At 50.1% G+C, this 17,115-nt stretch overlaps 1 protein-coding gene and 1 long non-coding RNA gene across 2 annotated transcripts in view; one reads left to right on the top strand and one right to left on the bottom strand.

Moving 5' to 3' along the window:
* LOC143363814 (uncharacterized) overlaps positions 1-17,115 on the bottom strand; it is a 264,793-nt gene that overhangs the window by 50,802 nt on the left and 196,876 nt on the right. The gene's annotated exons all lie outside the window — the stretch shown is intronic.
* On the top strand, positions 1,263-2,877 carry LOC143363817 (radial spoke head protein 9 homolog). The gene is made up of 4 exons (XM_076804348.1): positions 1,263-1,489; positions 1,739-1,904; positions 2,053-2,341; positions 2,412-2,877. The coding sequence occupies exons 1-4, from the start codon at positions 1,263-1,265 to the stop codon at positions 2,570-2,572; spliced, it is 843 nt and encodes a 280-aa protein (XP_076660463.1). The 3' UTR covers positions 2,573-2,877.

Here is a 17,115-nt window from a genome sequence, read left to right as displayed (position 1 = left end):
TATTAATCGCAAAAGTTATCAATGCTACATTGAATATGTACCACATGCGATTAGTTATACCGGAATTACACGATATACATGCGACTGTGCTAATGGCAACAGAACAGTAGGTTGCTGTTCCCATGTCGCTACCATTATTTACTATTTATCTCATGGGCGATTTAAATCGAAAATTGTAAAACCAGCGGAGATATTAACCAATATATTTGATACGACACATACTGTACCAGTAATTGAGGAAAATAGTGACGAAGATTGAATAAATCTATATTATGATTCCTAAACTTTTCTTTTACACCTACATAATGTCTATTTATATTGCAAATTCGGGAAGACAGGAATAGAATATAATACGATGCGAATAATTGATCAAGGAGGGACATAATCTCCTGATAAGAATTATTAATTAATAATTAGTCGTAAGAAACACTGCACTACACATTATACTATTATAATGGGGTAATTTCATTTGTTTTTCAATATTTAACTATGTTCCACCAATCCGACGATCTTGAAACTTTTGTACGTATTAGATAGGTAACAGAACATTGTTCTTGAATTTTTTGGAAGTGGTCACTCGAAGGGTTGCTTGCCACCCCCACGCATAAAAAAAAATTAAAAATTAAATAATTTTTTTCTAGTCTTAATAATTTAATTACAATTATGAAAAAAATATATGATATGAAGGAAGTAAGTTCGAATATTTTCGATTTTATTTCATCTCAATATCTTAATTAACAACCGAGAAAAAAAATGTTAAAGTTGAGGGTGTTTACCCTCATATCACCCTTAAATGAAGGGTTAGCGACTTAAAATTTTAGGGGATTGTTTTCAACCTAAAATGATGGTTTTCCACGCAATACCAATAAAATTCCCGCCGGGGCCGCAAGACCTGTCTTATCCACCTAGACCCTTTATTTTTATTCGACGCCTAAAATCGTTCGGATAGTCGGCGACGCCGAGTATCTACAAATAAATCCGCCGAATAAATGGTGGCGTTGTATCCGACCATCCGAATAAATCCTGAAGATAGTCAGAAAATCATCCGGAGGCACGTCGAATACAAATCTCGAAACCAGACGCTCGACGAATAAAGATACAAATAACTTCTCGCGATTCATCAGACTTCGAATAGAAACAAAAGAACAAAGAATTTGTATCCGAAAGCCGTTCAAATAATTATTTCATCGGATACTGCCCAACTCTGCCCTGCTCTGTCAATACACGATTCGTCTAATATTCGCTACGCATTCAATGAGAAAATGGAATGTATAAAATTGCTGGATAGTTTGGACGTCCTGGGCGAAGCTGGTATTTGCGTGGGAACCGAGCATTTCCAGTTGTTGCGTAATTCTCTAACGATACTGCAGAAAGAGAATCATTTCCGAAGATGTTATTACTGGGGAAAAATCTACGGGACTCGAAACGATTATCACATCGCTTACGGCTTCGAGAGGGATTGCATGGACGGGCAAGTTTATTATTACAGGTGAGAAAATGTCGCAGCGGTTTTCAGTCCGCTTCCATCTTGTAACAACGAGTTCCATTCGTAACGACGAATACCTCTTAAGCCATCTTAACTCATACCTCACAAGTCAGGCCGGCGGACAAAATATTACAATCCTGATTTTGTGTCTAGCGGACAAGCCGTCCGCTCCTAAATGCTAGATACAAAACCAGGTTTGTAATACTTTGTCCGGCGGCCTGGCCTGTGAGGTATGCATCGACCCTAATTCAGCACCGATTGTTTCGACTGGTTCCTTCTGCCGAACGCGGACAAATGCGCCCAATTTTTAACGCCGCTCGCGATCAACAAATTCGAGGGCGATCCGTCGGTAGTTACGAACGCGTACAACACGAACCCTCCGTTCCCGCCGAACGAGGATCCCAAGGAGTATTACGAGGTAAGATGGCACCACAGAGTAAATAAACGTGTTTTCAAACTCGAAGAAAAAGGGGGTACGGTAATGTCTCTTGTAAAGTGGCATTTCGTTCCGGTGACGTTACCGTATCGCCGAGAAAGTCAAACGTAGTTTGATGAGCGTATACCAGGGCCCTATACCGAGGGAATTAAAAGAAGAAGACAGGCTCGCCGCTACGGTGTATTTCATTCGAGAAGACGCCGCGCTGATCCCGCGTGGTGCATGGTTCAAATGTCCGAGCGGCGACGTAATTGAAAATCCCGGTTTCGAAGGACTCGGTCCCGCGGACTGCGTCCTCTTCAAGTCCTTTCTGCACGCGCGTCCTCCGCAACAAAAATGGAACACCAATTTGTTGACCAGGCCTGATTACAATTACGCCACCGATTTTCTAGACACGATCGATCTGGATGTACCGCAAGGTATTGTACAACCTATATAAGATCAATTAGTTTATAAACAATCGCTGTTCGCTATCGCACATTTGCGCAGGTGGTTGGAGCCTGCAAGTACTGCACGAAAAGAACTTGGTATTGTTGCACAGCTTGTATTGGCCTGGTATGACTTTCTATCATAAAATGAACAGACCGCATCACGGCTACCTGTATTTCGGCCACGGGAAAAAGAACTTGGACGTCGTGTTCATGGTTTGAGAGGAGGAAGATCAGGCTTTTCAAGATAACATTGATCCTGCTCCGTGTCAATTGTATCATTTTCGATTAAACGACTTGAGAGTGTTAGAAAGTGTTTTCCTATCGTAGGTCAAAGGACTGGCGTTTCAGCGACCGTGACGTCGGACTGTTTATTGTTTATTCTCCGGTACAGTCGTTGACCGTGACGAAGAAAGTATCCTGCGTGCATGCATTAGACTGGTATGCGTCTGTTTTGAATCGACCCAATAAGTGCGTCGAGTGTTTGATAAAGAATAATCATTGTCGCCTGTATTTTCGACAACCGTTTCCTGACTACTGTTTTCCGAAATAATCGCGGTTTCTATTAGATTTTTAAGGTTAATATTGAATCTACCATCGTCGAGTTTTTATTTGACTACGCTGGAATTAAAGGTTGCATTCATGGGGAATGATTGCAAGAATCCTTTCTGACCCACGCCGATATTTTATTACAGTTTCTTTTTTTCGATTTAAAACGGTGGCTCGGGACCGGCTTTCGTTGTATTTCGGATGAAGAAGAAGGGATGGGGTAGCGGTTTCCTTGTTTTTCTTGTTGTGCTTCGGTATTTTCCCAAAATTGTCCTACCCTGGATTTTACCGCTCTGTGCTACTCGCCCACACCTCCCCCCGCCACCAGTAAATCCGCCATTGGCTAACGAGGCCACATTCGTTGGACCTTTTCGCTAGGTTTATCATTATTCGCGCTGGTTCTCCCCGGATCTCTGAAGTGACGTTATTTTTCAATTTTCAGTTGGCCTGCGTTCCGTGTAGGTGAGGCAATGAGGATAGATGCGTCATTGCGAACCAGGCTTGCAGGCGTGATCGGTTGCCGCGCAATCGCACGAGATGGCGGCATCGAAGGGTTCCTGCATTGTGACATCGCCCGTTAACGGTAAGTTAAACCCAAATCATTTCTACCGTTCTTAACTCGCCGGTCGAGCGGTTTTACGCGGTTAATTCGATAGTGTTACGTCCCGCGGCTCGCGTTTGGTTTTCTTCCCTCCCCCCTTTTGGGATCGCGAGATTTACCGCGGGTCAAGACGCTAATTACCCGACTTCGGTCCACGCGGCGCGTACGTCCGTCGTATGACTCGGGATTCGCGATATAATGGCAAGTCCGGCACTTATCAGCGCTGCCCTATCGTCTCGCTGGTGCCGTTGACGGGGAGTTAGTTTATGGCCTTGGTCACACCGCTGGCGTTCACCTTCGCGTACAGCTTCTTCCTCGGGTCGCGGGCAGGTATTCGGGCGACGTTGTGGATGACTGGTGGAAGGGTGATTGGCACCAGATCGTAACGTGGGCCAGTAGGGATGGACCTGTGTGCGTGTACGCACAGGGACCCTGACTTCCCTTTGTGACTGTGGCTGCTGCTGCTGGGCAGGAGCTGGAGCTGGACCGGCGACGACTCGTATTCTCGCGGAACACACGATTTCGCGGATTATACGCGGAGCGGAATAGATGCCGACGTACGGACTGAAGCGATAGTTGGACACGTCGGATTCGTACTCGCGAGCTAACCGCTTTAATTGATATTTTCGTCCGGCGCGGCGCGGCATGAAGAGCTTTTAGAACAACCACGAATTTACGATGCACTGTCTATTCATTTGGGAATCTTCCGTTATCGTGCCGAGACTGCCTGGTGGGCTCAGACACACGCTAAAGGAAAGATTCAGTCTTATTTCGCGAGAAATTCCGTTCTTGCGCCGAGACAGCCTGGTGGGCTCAGACACGCAATCAGGGAACTTATTGATGATATTTTAATTATTATGTCACGATGCTCTTCACTTCGCGTAGAACCGGAATGGGAATAATAAACACTGAGTTTAATAATAATACTTGTTTAATACGTGAAAAGAATAATACAAAGGTATAAGCAAACTAAAGATATAATTAATACGCGTGATACTGGTTAATGATATAAGCGGTAAAATACAATATGGAAGTAGTAGAAATTATAAGACGCTTGATATAGTAACGCTTTCGAATGAAATTGCAAGATGTGAGCGCGACTGAAGGGCGATCAAGCGCGAGCTTGCGTTTTTCTAGGGGCTACACGGACCTTCTTCGCTCGGGGTCCGTGTGGGGCGAGTGTGACGCAACCGGGTATCAAGGTGGGGTTCGCTAGTACCTGATGACGTACTGTCGAGCGTCTTGGCGCGCTCGCGCATGCAAATGATGGGGAAGTAATAACTTATAATTAACTTATTTTCTACCTTAACCTATGATGCGTCGCGGGTGACGTCATCAACAACACGTCGGTCGTCCGACGTGACAATAGTTTCGTAACGGCGTATCGCCGTCCCCAGCACGTGCATTTTCGCAGCTTCCATTCCCGAATTCCGACGGGGATTCCGTGATTCCGGGGCTTCCGTCGTAGCCTCGGCGAAACAGTCGCGTTCGTAGTTAGGTTACGGAGACAGAGAGAGAGAGAGAGCGAAAATATGTATAAATATGTATGTACTTCTTTCTAAACACTACGTGTTTTATGAAGGTTGTATTTAAAACTACGGAGACAGTGAAAGCGAGTATTTTATGTTACTTTATAAAAATAAGTAGAATGCGTCTATCCAAGTTGTTAGCCATTTTTTAACACTAGAACGACCGGAGCAGTCAAAATGACTGGTTCCTAATTTTTCCTTTTACAATTACTGAAATTGTAAAAATGTTTTCATCGGAAATTTTTTAATGAACCTCTTCATTGAAGCACATATTACAATAAAAGTTGTATGAAGTCTGAATGGGCACACTCTTGTCACTGTTACAAAGCAATATACGTCAGTAGCATTTATTGCTCGGTCGTTCTAGTGTTAAATAATAAAGGGTGTCCCAAAATGACCTGACATTTTAGTTTATTAATAAAACGTATTTTCTTTTCTGAAAGGTATGAATGTTTTTATTTTAATATAATGTACAAACATGGAGGTTGGAACACAATATCTGATAAATGGCTGCCTCGTCTCTATGTGCAAACGTTCACACCTCTTACGAAATTTTCGATAACAGTTTGGCATAATCGTGGACTAATCTCAGTAATGTTGCGTCCGATTGCTTCCTTGAGCTCCGGAATGGTCTGTGGATCATGGGCATACAATTTTCCTTTGAGAAAACCCCAAAGAAAAAAATCCAATGAAATTGCAAAGTGACTCGTGGTGGATGCATGGAAAGCTGTTGAATTACTTGTGGATTTTCGGTCCCCCAAATTCATCATTCATCGCTGAAAATGATTTCGCGAGACGGTGCGTTACGATGAGCAAAATCCGTGCGGACTTTTCGAACCGTCTCTGCAAAGTTTTTACCATTTTTGTAGTAAATTTTCACAATTTCTATGCGTTGTTCGGTCGTGTAATTCTCCATCACTGAACCTCAATACTTCCTGATGCCAGTTGCCAAAGATTAGTACTCTATATTCACCATAAAAAAATGGCGCGCAATTTAAAATGTCAGGTCATTTTGGAACACCCTTTATCCACCTAAAGAAATAAAGGCTATAGCCGGTTTTGGGGGCCAAATCGGCCCTGGAAGGGATTTTATTCCAATTTGCGCCATTCGATAGCCTACCAAAAAAGATACCTTTCAGTCAAGTTTTAGCCCTTTAGCTCATTTGTAAGGGTAGTTATAGAGGAAAAACGAAAATCCAGTTTTTGTCCGTCACCTCCTGGGACGACCTTGAAGACCAGCTCCGGAGGTACTACCTCCCACCGGGGGAGCTGCGACACTTAGACCATCAGATCGCCGAACGACGGCAAGGCTACGCGGAGCCAATCCAGGTCTACGTGACGGCCCTAATGACTCTCATTCGCCGCCGAGGAGGGTTCTCCCGGGCACGACAGCTCGACGCACTCTACTACAACATGCGTCCGGAATTACAGCTCCACGTACGTCGGAGCGAATTAGTCGATGCCACCCACCTCATCCAGCGAGTCCGTGAAGTCGAGGAAGTTTTGCATCGCCTACGCCGAGAAACCGGGGGCAGGTCCTCCGACCGCGAACCACCCTGACGTTCCGCTCTCGCCGTAACAGGAGCGTACCGACGAGAAACACGTTGCTGGCGTTGCCGCCAAGCGGGACACGACCGTCACCGCTGTACCAACCCAGCGGTCCGATTCTGCTCATTCTGCGGCAAGGAGGGCATCTTGACCCGCGATTGCCCGTGTCACGACGCTAGGCCATATCCGGGAAACGAAACACGGGCCGGACCACAGTAGCTCCGGGTCCGGCCCCCGAATTTGACGATACCCGCATCTACCTCAACGTATTCGTCGGCCCACACCGAGCCCGTGCCCTCGTCGACACCGGGTCGGTCTGCTCTTTCATCAACGGCCCTATGGCCCGATGGTGCCTCTCCCAGCAGTGGGAACTCCGCGCCGAAGCCACCACCGCCACCCTGGCGGACGGAACGGGTGCGAGCCTCGACCGCAGCATCCTCGGGGTCGGAACCTTCAACGGCCAGGAGATCCTCCACCAATACTACGTCCTGGAGGGGCTCGACGCGGAAATGCTCCTGGGCATGGACATGCTGCAGAAACTCGGGCTACAAATGCGACTGGGGCCCCACCACCTGTACCCGAGCCGAATCGACCGAGGTCTCACGGCCTGTGCCGCCATCGCACCAAGCGGGCTCCAGCACCTCACGTCCACCGAGGGTGAACGGCTGCCGCAACTCCTCGACCATCACAAGGAGGCCTTTAAAACCGTTCGCGGGGTAACCCCGTTGGCCCACCACGAGATCCGACTCCTCGACCCGACGCCTATCAAACAACGATACCGCCCGCGTAACCTGGCAATGCAGGCAATCATCGACGCCGAGGTCGAAGCAATGCTGAACGAAGGGGTCGTACAGCCCTCTTGCAGCCCCTGGAGCTCGCCCGTAGTAATCGCCCGGAAGAAGGACGTAAAATACCGGTTCTGCGTGGACTTCCGGCGCTTGAACCAGGTCACCAGGAAGGACGCATACCCGCTGCCACACATCAACGCGACTCTGGATAAGCTGCGAGGGGCACGCTACCTCAGCACGATCGACCTTAAGAACGGCTACTGGCAAGTACCACTCACACCGGAAAGCAGGCCGCTAACAGCTTTCACGGTTCCCGGACGAGGCCTGCTCGAATTTACCGTCATGCCATTCGGGCTGCATTCCGCTCCGTCAACGTTCCAGCGACTCCTGGATAACGTGATCACACCTGACCTCGCTCCGTACGCTTTCGCGTACCTCGACGATATTGTCATTGCCAGCCCGACGTACGAAGAGCATGAAAAGATGCTGGCCGAAGTCTTCCAGCGGCTCCGAGCAGCGAACCTGCGGCCGAACTGGGAGAAATGCCATTTCGCGCGCGAACGACTCACGTACCTCGGGCACATCGTCGACCAGAACGGGCTGCAAACCGACCCGGCCAAAGTATCCGCCGTCACCGAACTCCAGAAACCGACCAACGTTAAGGAGCTGCGCCGATTCCTAGGCCTCCTCTCTTGGTACCGGCGTTTTTTACCCGACGTCTCAAAGACCGCCGCACCCCTCACCGGGTTACTCAAGAAGGCTAGGAGATGGGAGTGGGGACCCACGCAGCAAGCCGCATTCGAGGAGCTCAAGCACCGGCTCGCCACCGCACCTGTCCTCGCCGTTCCGGATTGGGAAAAGCCCTTTACGCTCCAGACCGACGCAAGCCGCGAGGGACTCGGCGCCGTGCTGACGCAACCCGGCGAGCAGGGCGACCGGGTGATCGCGTACGCCAGCCGCACTCTAAATAAGGCAGAGAAGAATTATTCGGCCACCGAGCTCGAGTGCCTCGCCGTCCGCTGGGGAATCTGGAAGATGCGGCATTACTTAGAAGGATATCGCTTCACCGTGTTGACCGATCACCAGTCGCTGAAGTGGCTCAGCCACATCGATAATCCTTCCGGACGACTCGCTCGGTGGGCCATGGAGCTGGCCCAGTGGGATTTTGAGATCCGCTACCGCCGGGGCTCCGAAAATACCGTCGCCGACGCACTCTCTCGCAGTCCACTCCAAGCGTGCGCCGTACGGGCCGCCGTCCGTTGCCCCTGGTACCAACGCATAAGAAAGGACGTACGGGAACGTCCCGGGGACCACCCCGAATACTGCCTCCGAGAGGGACGACTCTTCCGGCACATTCTACACCACCTAGATTTCAACGACGGTGCCCCAGACGACGCCTGGAAGCTGTGCGTCGCCCGCCCCGACCGAGCGCGCGTTCTACGCGAGGTGCACGACGACCCCACCGCCGGTCACCTTGGGGTCGCCAAGACGCTCACCCGACTAAGCCAGCGTTATTATTGGCCCGGTATGTTGCGCGAGGGCGCCCAGTACGTACGGTCCTGCGACTCCTGCCAAAAACACAAGGCCATGCAGCAAGCCCCCGCTGGCACGATGCACGCCACCACCGTGCACCAGCCGTGGGAAATGGTCTCCGCCGACTTAGTCGGGCCACTGCCCCGCTCCAGTGCCGGGCACACCTCCCTGTTGGTGCTCCAGGGTAGGTGCACCAAGTGGGTCGAAATTCGTCCCCTGCGCAAGGCCACCGCGAGCGCAGTACTGCAGGCCATACGCGAGCTCGTCGTGCTCCGGCACGGCTGCCCGACCACCTTGGTCACCGACAACGGACGCCAGTTCATCAGCAACGAAGTCGAACGGGCCCTGCAGAGCTGGGGCATCCGCCACCGCAAGACGCCTCCGTACACACCGCAGTGCAATCCAGTGGAACGGGTTAACCGGGTCACCAAGACGATGATAGGGCAGTACCATGGCCGAAAACAGCGGGGGTGGGATCAGCTGTGTCACGAGATCGCCTTCGCCTACAATACCGCGCAGCACAGCTCCACGGGGTACTCTCCCGCCTATCTTAACGTCGGGAGAGAGCTCGTACCCCCAGGTACGCTACGACACGAACGGGGGAAGCACGCTGGGCCCCCCCTACTCCTCCGTCTCCGCCAGCTGCAGGAAGCACGTGCGTTCGCGCAATGCAACCTCGCGCGGACCTTCCAGCAACAACAACAGCATTACGACAAACATCGTCGTGCTTGGGTGCCCGCGGTCGGATCGCGTGTCCTGCGACGCGGTCACGAGCTATCAAACAAAGCGGCGTTCCGTATTGCGAAACTGCTCGATAAGTACACCGGTCCGCTTATCGTCCAGCGTCGAATTTCGCCGGTAATCTTCGATCTTCGCGACGCTGGCGGGAGATTAGCCCGGCACGTACACGTACGAGATCTCCGCCCGTACCACTCCCGAGAACCGGACCAGGCGTCGAGTGTCAACAAACACTCGCCCGGACAGCAGACGATCGACGAGGGGCTAGTGGAGATGGAAACACCGAATCTGGACGGAGAATCCAGTAAGGATCCTGAGCTCAGTAGTCCTCGAGCCCCAGAACACCATGGGCCTCGCCGACGACACCTGTTTGTGCCAGGTGGAGGAAGAGTACCGACGCCACGGACCCTTCGATCCGGAGGAAGCCCTCCCGGCTCCCAGCCTGCAACCACCGGGGACACGACGGCCCACCAGGCCGCGGCCGATCACGCCCGCCGCCAGGACGGCCCGCTGGGGCTACACCCCGGCCAGGGGCCGACAACCCGCGGTCGTCTCCAGGCCTACGCCCGCCAGAAGGCTACCGCCGGTAGAATTGCCGGTCCGGAGGATGGCTCTCCTCGTCAGCCCCCGGCCGCAACCACCAGCAGGGAGCAGGCGACGACGCAACGCCGCCTCCAGGACAGGACTGCCCCCCATACCCGCGGTGTGTACCGCCAGCGTGCGACCTCCGACCGGGACGCAACGGGTCCACGGCCTGGCGGCCAATCCGCCGAAGGTCGCCACTCGACCAGCCACCCGGGCCGTTCCTCCTCGCCGGCCCGACGACCAGGCCGACCGCGGAGAACGCCGCTGGCCACGACCAGCGGAACTACCCGCACCGCCACCAGCCACTCCACCGGGCTTACAACGGGTGCCAGCCACCAGGGATGGGGGACCGACGGGACCCGAACCGGCAGCGATTCCGTTGGAGGCCAACGTAGCGCCTCAATCGGACCAGCGACGGATACCCGATATGGTGCCCACTCGGCATCAAACGGTACCGAGTAACGCATGCGGGCATCCGGAGAAGCTTCCGCCTCAACCCGCACACCGGGGAAATTTGGCACGAGACGCCGCCTCGCCAATACGTAAGCCACCCTCCGCTTCTTTACCTTGTCTCGCGAACCGCGTCGTCTCGTCTCCGAAGAAAGGGGGGGATGCAACGAGACGTATGTGTCTCGTTGCGAGTCGTTCTGTACCTTAGCCCGCACCAATCACCGGTGCGGGATAGCCGCGCGCCAATCCGCGGAATCCAGCCCGAGCGCGGACCAATCGCAGTGTGCCGAAGATTCGCGAACGAGCACACGAGGTCCGCGTTCGGGCTATAAAGATCGCGACGGAACCAGCCGAAGCCGGAGTTGGTCTGGAGCAGCTCTCGGGTGAACACCCGGGCCCAGATCCTCTCGCAGCCGCGCCAACTCGTGCTAGCCGCGGTATACTATCGGGCGAATACGACGAGGCGCTGGAATCGGCAGAGCGTAAGTGGGTTTACGTCCCCTACGCGAAACCGAGACCGCGACCAGGATCCTGGGAGGCAGTCGATCACCGGCCTGCTCTTTTCAGAGCACCGAGGATACGACACTCCGGACCGTCATCCCCACCACCTGGACCTGTTCCCGCGTCCCGCTCTCCCCTCAGGGATCCAGCGTCGCGCTCCGCACGTTAGTCGTCGATCGGCCGCAGCAGCGTGTGGAGCTCGCCTCTCGGTATACTATCGGAGACGAGCGCCCTCGCCGGTTTCGGGCCGTAGGCATTAGGTTTACGTCTGTGCCTACGTGCTCGAGCCGCGGTCGGGCGGGGACGACGGGTGGGGGGCTCCGCGGATTCCTTACACTCTCCTCTCCGCGCCCCGCGTGCCCAGCCACCAGGAAACAACCGATTCACTATCGTTCGCTGGGCCGCGGCGGATACACCACCTCGAGGATCGGGAGAGTTCGGGATCGCGCCGAGAGCGCCCGAATCAGAACCACGTTAGCGAGTCCGGCTCGCCCGCGCTCCCCGCACACCGCGTTCTCTACACGCGTCGCGACCGTACCCGAACCGCGCCGAGGACGTCCGACGGCAGGCACCGTTCTAGCGAGCGCGTCTCGCCCGCGTCGCGTATTTCCCGCGTATACCGTCGAAACTCGAAAACCGTGCCGGCGTCCCGCGGTTACCGTAGATTATACCTTTTCGCGTAGACTAAGCCGTATAATTAGTGATAAGCCACCCGCGTCAGAATCCACCGTTACGGTCCACTGACCGCTCGTTGTCTAATTGTCAATAGGCCCGGGGAGAAACAACCGGCCTTCACCAGCCCGTCGCCGGACCGTCGGGAAATCCGGGCGGATAGCCCACGGACCGATCCGCGTCCTTTATAACTTATCTTTCAGTATTTCACATTCTTCAGCACTTGGAAAATTAGTTATTTTGTTTTACTCTTACTACACGTTCTCATTAGCAATAAATTAGTTTATGTACCACCAGACACATCGTACTTTATTAAACCATTTCCTTCTCCCTCCCCGCCGGACCCTGGTCGCTGAGCGAATCCAGGGGAGGGACCGCGCGCCTCGCTCGCGCCTCACGCAAGCGAGACGCAACCGTTACAAAGCTACAAAAAATAGATTAGTTGCACGTCAAATTGTTGCGAAAATGCAATTATCAGTCACAAAGCGACGTGTTCAACAAATTTTGCATAATAATACAAACATAGTTTTTAAGAAACCACAGAAAAAGCCGATTTTGAAAGCGCATCATCAAAATTCGAAAAATGTGTGAAATATTTGTTTTATTTTAATAATTTGTCCAAAATCCATTATTTTTTATCACCTCGGTACATCTTTTCGGCATCGAATCTACTAATTTTTGACATTTTTCAACAGGAATGTTATTCCACCGTTAGTCAGCCGTTGGAGGAGGCAGCGGCGGGATTGGTGAGTGCATCGTTTTGTATCGAAGTGCATCGTTTGTTTCGCGTAAGTGAAAAAAAAATATTTTTTCCACAGACGGGCATGGATAGGATGATCTTTGTCCGGTCTTGGCGTCGTGCCATCAAGAAATGGATGAGCGAAGCAGAAGACTGGGACGAGGAGTTTATTGTAGCGATAAGGAGATTATTCGAATGGTAAGTTTTTGACGAATTAAATTTATTCAAATATAAAGTTTTACATGCGTGTAAGATTAAAAACTAAAAATGTTTTTTCAGATTGCTGTTTATCGTATTATGCTATATATTTCAACTGTATTTCAACTGTATTCCAACTGTATCGTAGAACGATTTTGTAATAAACCATGCATTCCAATCTTCGATCGTTTCCCTGTAACACACGTATATAATTATTTGTAACGCGCGCACGTACATAATTATTTGATTTATTTTTACCTTCGACGAGTAGGGCTTAGCTATAACCGCATACGTCTACGCCGAGAGGGGGCGATGGGTTTACCATCGCAGTGGGATCGGCCCCTATCGGAACGTTGCCGCAATCTAGTCCGCAAACGTGTCGACAGAATCTCGACCAGGTGCGATGCTCCGTCATGGGATCGTCATCCTGTTCCCATAGATACAGTTCTATGCCGCATTCGAAACATTCTACGCGGTCCGCTTCGTTCGAGCAGTAGAATCCTGCGGCCGCCAGATCTTCGGGTTTGACGACGTGAGAAAACTGCCAGTTTTGAATCAATTTTTTCTTTACATATTTCTTGAATCATGTTGCTGGAAAGAAAAAGAGTTTGCGTAAGAACCACGTTGCGAAGAAGTGCTTATAAGAGTATTCTACACGATACCTGTTTCTTATAATTGATCACCCATGCGCGAAATGTTCGAACTTCGTTTAGGCAGCAATGATAGGTTTTTCCGGTAGCGTTTTTCCAACGATGAAACCGACAGGTCGCGTCGTCGTGGTCAATTTGATACACGGGATCTCGCGAATCAGGTTATCATACTTTGGACAACCAAAAGTTTCCAAATTTATCGATGATATATTCAAATTTTTAAGAAAATTTTTCTCGTAATATCCACCTTTGTACGCTACCACCGGATCCGCGTAGCCACGAACAAAATTTTTAATAATGTCAGGTATATCTTTTTGCCGGTAAGCTTCAAAACCGAAATCTTTGAATGGGATTCCATGCACCGAATCGCTGACGAACCGTGCCGACCGTTTGTCGACGCTGGATAAATTATACAATTTTCTGTCTAAACGAAATTCAGCGAATTTGAATGATCCGTCGTGAACGTCAATGATGGATAGTTCTTTGCAGACGAAATTTTTGTCCACGGTAAATACATCCATGTCAATGATGTGCGTGATATGATTCATCTAAATACGCAAGTAAATCCATTCGTACCAATGATACGATTCATCTAAATACTAATTCTAAAAGGTTACTACACTTACCGTGCGTTAGAAGGATGCGACAAAAACCGCTGAGAACAAAAGACTCTAGATGTGCTTCTTACACGACGCGTTCGCGATGTAACTTGCCGTGAAACTATCGAGGTTAATTTATAAGAATGCGTGAGAGATGAAACGACGTCTCCCTCCTCTCTCGCAAAAAATGCGGTTCAGGATGCGCGATAAGCATATCGCATGGTCGGGATAAAGAAAAAAAACGTTGAATTAGAAATGTGGGATTGGATATTAATAAAATTTGACGTAACGTTTATGCGTATTTTAGAATTTATTTTGAAAGTTGTATCCTTACATAAAATAAGAGTGGAAATACGATTAAAGTATAGCGGTTTTCGATATCCATGAGTTATGCGACGCGTCCAGCCCTAACCATTTAACGTATATTTTATTTCCTTTTCTACGTAATATTTTTTCCACCAAGTATATGTCAGGATATTTGACAGCGCGTATCTCGTGCTCGTAAAATCCGCCGGCGATCGGGTTGTCCTTCGAGTCGGCCAAGAGGTACGCTACGGGATTCGTTCGTTTCACCGCGGCAATCTTAAATATTTCCGTTGACCAGTTCGGTGTGTATCCCTTGTCGAATACCGTTTTGAACTTGCTGACGCGTACGCGATCGCCAACCTTGAACTTGGTAGGACCAGCGATCTTCACGTTGCTGTACACGGTGGATAAAAGATGCTTGGCATTTTTGCGGTTTACGTCCGCGGGTCGCATACGGATGGTGCGATGTTTTCGATTGTTGTAGTCATCGATCAGCGTGGGAAGCGTATCGATCCAACGATATTTTCCGCTCAACGAGAAGAATTTCCACATGCGGTTCTTCAGCGTACGATTGAAACGTTCCACGACGGAAGCCTTCATGGTGCTGTACGTCGAATAATGCTTGATGTTACGTTTCTTCAGATATTCTTGAAACGTTGCGTTGTAGAACTCTTTTCCCATATCGGTCTGCAAGTTGTTCGGCACCCTGCCATCCCTCTTTAACGCCGTCGCAAAAGCTTTGCACACGTCGCTCGCGTTTTTGCTCTTCAAAGGAACCGCCCACGCATATTTGCTGAATACATCGATTATCGTGAGAATGTATCGATGTCCCCGGTTGTCTCGCGCATATTGTTGAACTTCGACGATATCGGCTTGCCAAAGATCGTCGAATCCTCGCACGATCACCCGTCTACGGGGGAAGAATCGTCTCGCCGGAGCGTGCAGCTCCTTCACCACGTCTTCTTTGCTCATAGTCGTCGACTAAATCGGATTGTTTTTCGCGTATATCCCGCACGGTTTCTTCGAGAAGCGACAACCTTCCTCGATCCAACTTGTTGGCATTCACCGTTTCCCTCACGTCATCGATTTTACCGAGCAGCAGATTCTTCGCGTTCAGGAGTTTTCTTTCCCAGTTTTCATGGATTTCGTGTTCCACGATCGAAACTCTTTCGCTGAGTTTATCGGCAAGAGTCCCTATGGCACTTATTTTGTCGCGATCCGATCTCCGATCGCGTTTCATCATTTCTACCAAATTGTCCTCGATTTCGATGAATTTATCGCGACAGTACGTGTGATAATTAAAAGATATCTCCATTTTATCTTCTTCTTCCTCCTCGAGCTTGTTCAGCTTCTCTTCATGCTGTTTCACACGTTTCTCGATATCCTTCAACTCATTGAGGATGCGTTTCCCGATATCGAGAGCTAGATTTTTACGAATACGATCGATCTCGTCCTTGACGTTCTGGCGGAATTCGTTCGCGAGCGCGGTTTTCGCCAAATCGATGCACGCGTCGACGTACAGTTTCGTCGCCGAGTCGTTGACGGCGATCGGTGTTCCGGTATTTCCGATACGCAGATGCTTCGCATCGAAAAATTCATCGATACCGCCGGTACGTGTTATCGCTTTCTTGTCGACGAGATCGTCCGCATAGCCCTTCGTCGCAGCATCGTTTCTCTTGGCAGGAGCTTTCAGATTTTCTATGGGTCGAGACTCGGCGTCGAAGTACGAGTCTTCTCTGTTCAGGATGCGTCGACTGAGCGAATTTATGATTTCCCCAAAGTTTCGGTCGAACTGAATGGCTTTACGCTCGCCGCCACCGCCACCGTTATCCTCGTGCGTCGGTGTCGCCGCGATAGGATCGTCTTTCTCGCGATCGAAAATTCGATCCGTTGTCCCCGCCGCTTTCGGATTCACCATGATGACTGTTACTGTTCGAACGGTTGAGAGTAGATCCTTTTCAAAGACCGTGAACGCGCACGCAATGACACGATTCTCGCGAAGCGGGATTTTTATATTCGGAAATCATAATTTTAAAAGTTGTGGTGGGGAGAAGATGACATCATTTTTAAAAATAGGTAGATTTTCAAGGTTGGTACAACGGTACCATTACACCGTTTTTAGAAACAGATTTTCAAGGTTGGTACGATTGATGTCATTTTAGCAACGAATGCTATCGTATCGATAATACGGATGGCACAGGTACAGGTACAGGTACAGGTACAGGTACAGGTACAGGTACAGGTACAGGTACGGTACTCTCTCAAAGCTGATCGGTGTGTTCGCGGATTAATTTTTTAATTCTCTCCTGTAAGCTTATTCCGAAATTTGTCAGTCGATCCTCGACCATGTCGTTCACCTCGTCTTTTATTTTCTGTTTCAAGGTTTCCCTCATTTGCGTTTGCAACGCATCCAAATTATCGATTTTCGCGTTGATCTCATCGATGCTGGAATCGTATAATCTCATATTTGAGTTAACATCGTGTCGAACGCCATGTATCTTAGTCTGTATTTCAGACTTTGTTGTCTCTTCAACGGTTTTCAGCTCTTCCACCATTTTTCCAAGGATCTCGGACTTTAGGCTCGCGTTGAGCGTATCCACGTATACTTTGCTAGTCGCATCCTCATTGTTTAGGGGTTCACTCAAGTAGCATATGCGACAACGCTTGGCATCGAAGTAGTTATCATAATTCCCAATACGTTTGTTCCATCTTTTCACTATGTATATGGCGTCCTTCTGAACCGCCAGCATGGTTTTTAGGATGCATGAGTCGACGTACG

Source organism: Halictus rubicundus, unplaced genomic scaffold (genome assembly GCF_050948215.1).
Source record: "Halictus rubicundus isolate RS-2024b unplaced genomic scaffold, iyHalRubi1_principal scaffold0139, whole genome shotgun sequence".
In the NCBI taxonomy this organism is placed as follows: domain Eukaryota; kingdom Metazoa; phylum Arthropoda; class Insecta; order Hymenoptera; family Halictidae; genus Halictus; species Halictus rubicundus.
This window is presented reverse-complemented; position numbering and strand designations above follow the sequence as displayed.

Bases quoted from the DNA above. Each gene is read 5' to 3' on its own strand.
- LOC143363817 (XM_076804348.1), top strand. From the start codon at position 1,263: ATGGAATGTATAAAATTGCTGGATAGTTTGGACGTCCTGGGCGAAGCT. The intron at 1,490-1,738 runs GTGAGAAAATGT...ACCCTAATTCAG, and splicing joins GGGCAAGTTTATTATTACAG to CACCGATTGTTTCGACTGGT. The intron at 1,905-2,052 runs GTAAGATGGCAC...AGCGTATACCAG, and splicing joins ATCCCAAGGAGTATTACGAG to GGCCCTATACCGAGGGAATT.